The following is a 10,391-nucleotide window of genomic DNA, read 5'->3' as shown; positions in this document are numbered from 1 at the left end:
GGCACTGGGGGCTGGGGCTGGGACCCCTGAGATGTTGTGTGGCTGGTGCTCAGGGTTCTCAGGGGGCACTGGGGGCTGGGGCTGGGATGCCTAAACACACCAAACACCAATTTGTCTGTCAGCTGATAACTACAGAACAAGAGGGACAACTAATCGGTGACACAGTAGCCCATTTCAGAGGTGACAAATCAGGAAGAGCCACGGTGGAATAGACATAACCTGAAATAATACATTACAGAATTGACAGCAAAGATATAGATAGACAAGAGATAATTCAGCTGGAAAGTTACAAAGTGAATGCCTAGGGCGACTTGTACTCATCATCAGGAAACTCCAGGTTTAGCACATCCGTGGTGATTCAGTTAGCACAATGGTGATTCAGTTTACTTTAGAACAATACTGCAGGTAGAATCAGCAGGATAAATCACGCCTTCCAGTGATGAACATTTGATAAAAAATATGAACAGTAAAAATGACAGCAAACTCACAGTTATTAACAACCACACCTAAAACAAAAACAAAAGCAAACTAAGCAAACAACTAGAACAGGAACATAACCATAGAAATGGAGATCACATGAAGGGTTATCAGCAGGGCAGTGGGAGGGGGAGAGAGGGGGGAAAGGTACAGAGAATAAGTAGCATAAATGGTAGGTAGAAAATAGACAGGGGGAGGGTAAAAATAGTATAGGAAATTTAGAAGCCAAAGAACTTATAAGTATGACCCATGGACATGAACTATAACGGGGGGGGGGGGGGGGGGAATATGGGAGGGAGGGAGGGGGTGGGCGGGATGGAGTGGAGTGAAGGGGGAAATGGGACAACTGTAATAGCATAATCAATAAATATATTTTTTAAAAAGAAAAAAGAAAAAAAAGAAAAGCATATACCCATTTTATAAACCCAGTATCCGGAAACATTCCCTTTTACTTCTTCGGGTTGTTTGGAAGACTTTCTTTAGAGTGATCTGTATTTTATAGAGCGCAGTGGCCGGCGTAGAGCCTGCGGCCGAACACTGCACACTGCACTAAATCATACTCACTTCACTTAGAATGGTTCTGAGAGAAGCTAGAGAAAACATAAAATCTTATTTCCTTTACAGTAATAAAATTTCAGATTGTGTTTAATATGACACTTAACAGGAAGAAGGCCAGATGTTTGCACCGAAGAGTAGTAGTACAAGCTGCCTTTTACCTTGTTAAAGGCTCGTGACCATGGTACAATGTTCCCCCTTCTAAGAAAAGCCAGAGAATCTCCCATTTGACTGTGTTCAGTTTTCACTTAAGAATCATTTTCTGGAAGCTCTGAGTGTATTTGTGACAGCATTACACAGAACACCTCTGTAACTTTCTCTTGGAATTGAAATCAAGTGCTGCTGTTTGCTGACTGGAAATTAAAAGTGGACTTAGTGTGCTGTCTCAAAAGCACCCACTATTAACTGTATCCCTTTAGAAAACTTCGGTCTGAAGCAAGAAAACGTTTAGTTTTGCCTATTATAATTAAGTCACAATAACTTCGCATGATTTGGGACTGACATGTTTTTTCATTATAGAAATTTAAAACGATACCATTTAATGTGGTTTACAAAAATGTCAATTATCTAGGAGCCACCGAATTTTCTAACTAAAAATAGAATCCAATCAACTGAGTGAGTCTTAAATGACACAGGGAAAGAGAAATTCAATTCTATGACCTAGAAAAGCCATCTGAGTGTGCTGCTCATCTTTTTGTCTAAAAGTCAAACACTAAAGTCCCAGTGTTTGATAATGGAAGACATGGAAGCATAAAACCATGGCAAAATTACTGTGGCCTTTCATGTCTGAGTTAAACTTAAAAATGCCCTGGCCTCCCAAACTGTTTCCTAAAGGCATTTTTCACCATTTTTAATTTATTATAAACAGATGTCAACATTTCAACTCAAAACTACAAAATGTTTGACAATAGTTATGTGACAACTATAGAAAGTATGCATCTAAACTTTCAGAAAGCAACTCCTGAATGAAGACAACACTCAAATGTAAGTTTCTCTGGTTTATCTTACTGGAAAAAAAAATTGTGTTATGTATGCTCAAAAATCTCTAGTTTAACCAAGTACAAAATAGCTGTCCTATTCCTCAACATAGAACAGCTTTTCCAAGGCAAGAGAAAAAGATTAAAGTTTTGTAGCAAAAACTGGCAATCTTGTTTCTTGCTGTTAAAAGCCTATGGTTAGTGATGGCTAAAGAAATGTGAAGACTAGAAAAAAGTGGACACTATTAAAGTACAATTCTTTCCAAACGTGAAAATGGAACAAAAGGTGCAGTCGTTTAAAAATGCCAGAAATAAGCAAACGTGGTGTGTTCTTTGTTGACACACACACAAAGCCTTCACACTGTGTTACAATATTTTTTCAAATGCATTGGGCTACACTGTAAGAAAGTTAATTATTGGGGCCAGAAGTTAAACATATATGATTAAAAAGTTCCTCCAGCAAAAGCCATGTTTGCAAATGAGCGACCTCAATCCGGATCACTCATCTGTTAAAATGTCGCATTCGTATCACAGCGTTACAGACATAAACTGAAATTAGGTGAATGATTTCTGGCTTCCTCTCTGATTAGCTGTTCGCAAGGCCAGGAGGGACCGTAACACTAAGAGTTTGTATCCCCAGTTCTTCACCTGTGATGTTCAGTTCTGGGACTTGCCTTTAACAATGAAGGGATGTTGTGGTCCTATCGCATCAATCAGAGGAATTTAAATATGACTTTCAGGTGGTACAAGCAGAGGGGTAATGCTCATTAAATTAGGACCTTTTCTATAATTACTTATATTGTGAAAAGTTATTCAAAGAACACTTAAATATAACCTTTCAAGAATCATACAACAGATCTTCATTCACGCAGTCATCTGTGTCTGGGTAATGAAAATTTAGGATAACTCAAACCATACAAACTCTCCTTCTGGCTTTCTCCATTAGAACAATGTACACTGGAAATTAAATTCCAAACACTTCCTCTACTGAAGATCGTGAGATGTAGTTAGTGCAAGCCACCTACTGACAACTTTAATGTCTACAGAACGTTGACCCTTGATGATGCAAGACTTTCATTTAAAAGACATAATTATATTTCCGAAACCTAAATTGCCCCAATTTAATGTTCAAAATAAAAGTTGGTTCATGTTTTCAGTTTATTGCCATTCACAAAACATTTTGTAAAATCATATGGTAGACTTCAACTTCCACATCGGAACATAAAAACTTCACAGTGCAAGAAAGGGATTGCTATTGAGCAGGAAGATCTCTAAAGCCAGCCAGTATTTGAAGTACAGCGCAGAGTATTTTTGCGATTCTTCCTAAAAAATGTTGGCACGTTCATTAAATGCCCAGGTTATAAAAATCATGTAGTATCAATTCTTACCCGTCAGTATATTTTTATATCTACATAGCATCACATTCAATGCTGGTGGGCAAAAGAATGTAGAACTCTAAAAACGATTCAGGTTTCAATGATTTAAAACCAACTAGCAAAACTCTTTACCCCAAATATTTTTGTATGTAATTTCCTGTCCATTTCCACAATGACAAGGTAAAAGAGTCATTATACTTTAAAAAGAAGCTGAAGTAAAATATTTCACTTTCCCTGTAAAACATGATTTCTTAGCCCTTAAATAAAGAAGGAAACCTTTAAATTTGGGGGTGGGGGTAGTCTTTCATAAGTAAAAACATCCATTATGTCCGTTGCACAAATGTTTCATCTAGGAAAGTGAATACTTTGATTTCAAACGATTCTAAAATATTTTACCATTACAAGTAGAGTAGGAATTTTTTTCCTGAGGTCCAAGGAACAACGGTGTGCCGGGGGGCGAGGCTCCCTGGTCGAACGTGCACCCTCTTCCTCCGCCCGCCCGTTTGCACTACTGTTTCGCTGCCCCGACAAGACTCCAGAACGGCGGAGGGTCTCAGGTGAGGTGCCTTCCCGAAGGCTGGGGGTCGGAGGCCGGGAAAGGTCGGCGGGGTAGGGTCAGGAGTTCCCGAGCTCCATCTGGACACTGCGATAACTAGAACCGGAACCGGAACCGGAACCGGAACTGTGCGGGCCAAGGTCGCCTCCGCCCCCAGCCGCCCCCCACTCCCGCGCCTAAGGCGCTCCCGGGCCTGGTGATCCCGCCGTGTTACAACCATCGCTGGCCTCCAGGACGGAACATCGTACTTTAAAATTTAAAAACCGTCACACATTGAATAAAATAATCTATTAGCATATACTATTGTTTTTCACAAAACACAGTAAAGGAACAATAGGTTAGGTAAAAGATGTTTCCAGCATGTGGTTATTTTAGCTACGAGTCCGGCGTCATCGGCTCTGGAATCAGGGTTAGACTAATTGCCCTCCAGCAACCCTCCCAATTTACAAATGTATATACAAATATTAAGCTTATTGAATTCTTTTGAGAATGAGGTGTTTCGACTCAACGTATTTTCCAGATAAAGATCCCCCATTTAAGTAGTAAAGCTGTTCTTCAACATCTAAAATCTTACTGGTAAAATTTATTTTCCATGTATTTCCCTGTTACTTAGAAGAGGACGAGGCATGACTACACCCCTAACTTCCTGGGCCGGCGCAGTGACGGGGGAACAGGCCGGGCCGCACCCTGGAAGGGTCTCCACCCAAGGGTGCTCCCACCTGCACCGCGTCTCGGTTTTAAAGCCCAACAGAGTTACCATAACGTGTTACACCAAAGTATCTGTAGACGCAAATGCAAAAGATGGCTGTGATAAGCCCAAATTGACTTCTTTTCTGGTAACAAAGTGCAGATACTTCTTTTAAAACATTTGTTCTTTGTCAAGATGTGCGTTTATGGTTCTGATCCTTATGGTATGTACTATTCTCCAGAAGTTATTTTGTCTCCTGCTTCAAATTAGGCTTCTAAAGGCAACAGACTTGAAATTCAGGGCGTCTGTCCTAGAGTCTAGAAGACTGACCTTTGCATAGGTGAAAACCAAAACCTAAAGATCTCTGTTACTCAAGGCAACTGATGGATGTTTCTCCCTCACATCAGTTTGGGTTTTTTTCTCTCTAAAAATCAACAAACACATCCTTGAGTGAGGATGGAAAAAAAAAAAAAAAAGGAATGGTTCCCTAAGTAGGTAATGCATCAGACTCAAGTAGGGAATGTTTTAAGCGAGTCTAATTCAGCGTGTCTGGAGTAGGGCCCAGAAAAGCTGTTTCTCAAAAGCTCTCCCATGTAATCTCAACAATCAATAGTTCAGTTTTGAGGACTCACTGCTTTGCCCACAATTTCTTCTCTGGAATGTTGGCAGCTGCTAGTTTGTTTTACCATAAAAATTTCTCCTTACATTAATTGCAAGCACAAAGTAGACTGCCCATGATCTAGGCTTAGATCCATAGGGAACTAGTCATTATAATCCTTTGCAATAAAATTTTACAATGACAAGTTAACTTCAGGGCTAAGACAACGCATGTGTAGATGCTTTAAGGTGGCTGGTTCCATGCTCACAGGACAACTGCTTCTGCTTTACCTGTAGTCAGTCACTGGTAAAATTGAAGACTGTCTTACTACAGTTGCCAGTACTAAGTAAAGGATGGCAGAACTCCACCAAACAACAGAAAAACGGTTAACTAGCTAATCAGTGTTACCAAGAAAATATTTCCAGCAGACATAAATGAAAAGTATTTTACAAACCCACACAGCTTCCTGTAGAAACCCAAAGACTTACACTCTTCCAAAGTCTACCATAAAGGGGAAAGTTGACCAAAACTACAGTTGTTTAAAAATATGTTCAATTAACTGTGAAAATATAAGTGCCCAATAGGTACAATTTCATTCTTTTGGAGGTTTAATTGGCATAAAATGGAACTCACTTTCCATTTATTCTACCCAAATAGTTGTGAAAAGGACACATGAAGTATTTGGTATAATGTAGTTTTCCACACGATCCCTTCCAAATTTAATACAAAAGCCACATTCGGATTCCCTAGGGCTCCCACGTATATCTAGGCACTGCGGAATGTCGTCATGTCTTTTGGTTCTCTGCTGGGGACACACCAGTCATCAGCCTCGTGGTTGGCGTTGTAATGCTTCCAGGCAGCTTTGTTATACACTGGGAGTCTTTCTATTGATTCTGTTGACAGAGCCTGAAAGAAAAGCAGGACCTAAGTCTGGCATGTTTTTAGAATCCATTATTTAACAAAACATACAGTGGCAAAAGGTTACTACAAATTAAACAATACTTTACTGGCTTTGTATTTTATTAATCACACCATCTCCATACATTTTTAAATAATGTACATACTGGAAACGTATTATTGACTGAGTCTATGGCATTGCCTGGTGTGCATGTTGACTGAATGAGTTCTCTGGAAGCCACGGGATTGAAATTTTACACAAGTGTAATACATGCTTCTTATAAAGCATGACCCAGAACAGAAGTTGATTAATTTAAAAAGTCATGTAAGTATAAACATAAAAAGTTGACATATGTACCTTAATATATGTAATGGTACAATCATTTAATGAACTGTATTTTAATTTATTAGAATAAATACTCTTTTTTCAGTCACTGTACTTTTAAAAATTCAATATAATATTACTATCAATATACATAAAACTATGTCTGAGGCATCTCGGCTTTTGCATGAACCATTTCCGGCCCTGGGTTTGATCCTGTGTCTTTCCTGCTGCCACCAAAGCCGCCAGTTTCGATTACAGCATGTGTGTCTGCGGCACACCTAATTTCACCTTCCCAACATATTCCTATTAACTCACTCTTCTGTTTCACCTTCCTGCAAATCACCGGGACTTGAAATAAACTCATTAGCTTCTTCAAGTTGGGATATTCAAGTAGAGTTCCAACCGTAAGTCATAGGCATTCCCCAAGATGTAGAAAATATTGAACTACAAATTTCATTCTGATAATGCTAAAGAAGGTATTTGATGTTGACAATTTTAATGATTCCGTAAGACTCCCTGTCATCTATTTTTTCCAAAATGGAACTAAAAACCTTTCACCTATATATTCTCTTCAAATATGCCAGAACTGCCAGCACCACTTGATCTATAGACTGGATCAAAGATGTTATATTTAGTGATAAAAAATATTGCCTTCATGTAGCCCTTTTTAAGTTCCTTAAGATTGAGATGGTTAAAAAGAAAGAAAGAAAAAGAAAAAGAACTATGATCTTGAAAGAACTTAACCTTTTCAGATAAATTTACTTTTTCCAAAGGCTTCAGCATTTTCTGTAAAATGGGTGCCATCTAGTGGCCAGAACAAGAAACTATCATCACTACATAATTAGGTATCAACAGATTAACCAGTCCAGTGGATTGATGGGGCTCAGTGCTCTCTATCCCTGTAAAACATACTAATTTCTGCATAGACACATGGAACATCCAAGGCCAGTAGGCTTAGTGTTTCTGCTCCCACCTGGTGAGCTATAGGCTTACCAAGAGTCACCTGCGCTTGTTCCAAAATCTGTTTATGCAATTACATCTGTTATTGTAAATACATAATTTAATATGGTATAACTTAAACAAAATGCCAGGCAAAAAAAGGGGAGGGTTCTTGGAAAACTAATATGAATATTTTGGAAAAAGTCATGAAGGAAAGTCAGATAAAAATCGGTATCAAATCAAAGTCAGAATACATTTGTAAAGGACTGTATAAAAATAAAAAAGGATTATGCGCTTGGTTGTTTCTTTGTTTAAATAAGCCAGACAAAGAACTGTAAGTACAGCTTCTGCAAGGAAGATAACTGCAATTTCAATCCGCAGACCCAAAGAAAAGGCCTGGGCAGTACATCAAAAGACTGATGGATCAATGTCCGCTCATGTGCTTCATGTAAAATTAAATTCGTAAGACATAAAACTTTTTATGAGTCCCCACTTTAGTCCATCTTTTTTTTCTATTAATAACCGCAATTCTGATCATTACAGAGAAGAGCATTTCTTTTCCCAGAGTTAAGGAGATAATCTGTCCAAAAAGATGAGGTCCTATGTAAAAAACCATACACTTTTACTTTGATAGCATGAGGTAGAGGAAGTTTTCATTATAGTTAAATATTGGCATCTTTTCTTCTTATCAAAAGAAGTCTTATTCACTTGAGAAAACTATAGTTACCACCTTAATATAGATCACTGCATCTGTTCCGTAGCCCTCCAGCGAATACAGCTTCAGGTCTCCTTGGAAGTACTGTGCATACAGGCGGGAGATGGGCAGTCCATAGCCAAAACCAGCCTGTTGTGTGAGGAAAACAAAATTCTATTCAGAAGATAACTGCAATTTCAATCTGTAGAACCAAAGGCCTGGGCAATACATCAAAAGACTGATGGATCAAAGTCCGCTCATGTGCTTCATGTTAAATTTGTAAGACATAAAAGTTTTTATGAGGCCCCACGTTAACCTAACTTTTTTTCCATTAATAACTATAATTCTGATCATTACAGAGAAGAACATTTCTTTGAAATACTTATCTAATGAAAATAGACCGAGTACTCTAGGGCTATCAGCGCCTGTATCCAAGAAACCTGCTAATACTATGATCAAGCTGGACCCTAGCTGGGAACTACATTAGATGACTCCCCTCTGGTCACTTAGAAGTCTTCATTTTTCTTTCTACTATAAAATGACTTTAGGGGTCTGGAAGAGCACACTGCTTTGCTTCACTGGCCTGCTCTAGAGTACCCCAATACTGCTTTGGGCAGTATCACATAAAACATGTTCTCTCTTTTAGGAGCAAGAGTAGAAAAAGCCTTGTCACAGCCTAACAGATACATCTCGTGACTTCATACCCTGAATTTCCAGTCTGTGTTCTGAACCTGGAGAGATCTGTAACAGCTCTACTTTCTTAATTCTCACTTACAGGTCACTTCTCTGCTTAAAATTTTTCAAAGCACAGCCCCATCCCCCACCCACTGGCTTGAAATAAAAACCCAAGCTTATAAAAGGAGCTTTCAAGACCTGATAAGATCAGGTCTCTGCCTCCCACTTTTCAGTCCAGCTGAACTAAAGCTCCTGCTCTTAAATTCTTCAAACATATGCTATTTTTTTACTTCTGTGTCTTTGTTCATCCTATACCCAGTGTCTGGAATGACCTTATTTACCTGAATAAACCCTACCAATCCTTTAATACAAAGCAAAATTTAGATAAATGTAAAAACAATTTTTTTATCACCAAACGGGTTTTCAATGACATTCCATATAACACTTTAGGTAAGAGCTAATGTGGATTTGGGAATCAAAGTGCTATTAACAAATCCAGGCTCTGACTATACCTATCTCCACCACTTACTTGATTTTTCTAACCAGAGTTTTTGTTCACCCCTCCAAATTGACTATCCATTCTCTACATTTCTCCTCCCCTGAGAGGCTGAGCTGAATGAATGGTGTCAATGGATTCCCATGCCCACTGGCTTCCAGTGGGTCCAGCCAATGGGAAACCATAGGAGTTCAGAGGGAGTCAGGACGAGACTATTCACTCCAATTCAAGCTGAGGCTGCTTCCCTTGGGCAGGCTGAGCCCCTTGTTACTATGTAGCTGCTTTGCAACCTTCCCCTTTGTGGGTTCTGCTGACTTCTCCCTTTGATTCTAGATGGTGTCAGCTCCACTGCTGCTAGCCCTAGACCCCTGCACTATCCCTACTTGTAGCTCTGTAATTTGTCTCTTTGTAAATAAACCTTCCTTATTATCATAATTTGAATGTGCTCTCTTTTTTGTTGGGACCCCGACTGGTATATATTAATTAGTTCCAAAAATGGACCCAAGGAAACAGCACAAGCAGGAGGCTCAGGATGGCATGGCCTGATCTGCTTCATCATGGCCTCTCCCTCAACCACACATGTGGATTCGTGGAGCTCTCCCTACAGATAATTCAGAGAAGAAAAATGGCCTGGCGCTCAGTGGGTCTACAGGGGATGCAAGCACCAGCCAGCAATGGGCTGCCCTTTCACTACAGCCTCTCTCAGGACAGAAGTAAATCCTACTCGTGGGCAGAACCTGAGATGCAGCACCTACACGGATTCACAGGTGCAAATGGGCTGGCTGGTCAGGGACTTGAAGAAAACAAAACTGGATAGCTGATGAGGAGGTCTGGAAGACAGAAATGGGGATGGTCCTCTCTGAGCAGGCTCACAGTGTGAAGATGTTCCACCCGTGTAGATGCCCACCAGAAGGCATCCACATGGAGGAAGCTCTCAGCAGTCAGGCAGTCAAGATAACCACGCCTGTGGATGTCAGGCAGTCTGTCTCCAGCTGCCCCAGTGTTTGCTTACTGGGTCCACCTACACAGTGGTCATGACATCAGGAGGGAGCTCTGCAAGAGCTTCCCAACCGTCTTCCCCTCGGTGAGGCTGTGTAGACACACCGGGAAGCCTGTGCCATGTCAAGTCTCCTGTTTT

The 10,391-nt window shown here is 40.0% G+C and overlaps 1 protein-coding gene across 1 annotated transcript in view; it reads right to left on the bottom strand.

Annotated features, from left to right (window-relative positions):
* Window positions 1–3,153: 3,153 nt before the first annotated feature.
* Window positions 3,154–10,391, bottom strand: part of PDK1 (pyruvate dehydrogenase kinase 1) — a 31,908-nt gene continuing 24,670 nt past the window's right edge. The window contains exons 10-11 of the mRNA XM_024561514.4: window positions 8,119–8,232; window positions 3,154–6,133 (exon numbers count right to left, since the gene is read on the bottom strand). Of these exons, the coding sequence (XP_024417282.2) occupies window positions 5,993–6,133; window positions 8,119–8,232 (255 nt within the window). The 3' untranslated portion in view covers window positions 3,154–5,992. The remainder of the gene's footprint in view (window positions 6,134–8,118; window positions 8,233–10,391) is intronic.

Source organism: Desmodus rotundus, chromosome 2, assembly GCF_022682495.2.
Source record: "Desmodus rotundus isolate HL8 chromosome 2, HLdesRot8A.1, whole genome shotgun sequence".
NCBI classification, from domain to species: domain Eukaryota; kingdom Metazoa; phylum Chordata; class Mammalia; order Chiroptera; family Phyllostomidae; genus Desmodus; species Desmodus rotundus.
Note: the sequence above shows the minus strand (reverse complement) of the source record. Positions and strands in the feature narration are given on the sequence as shown.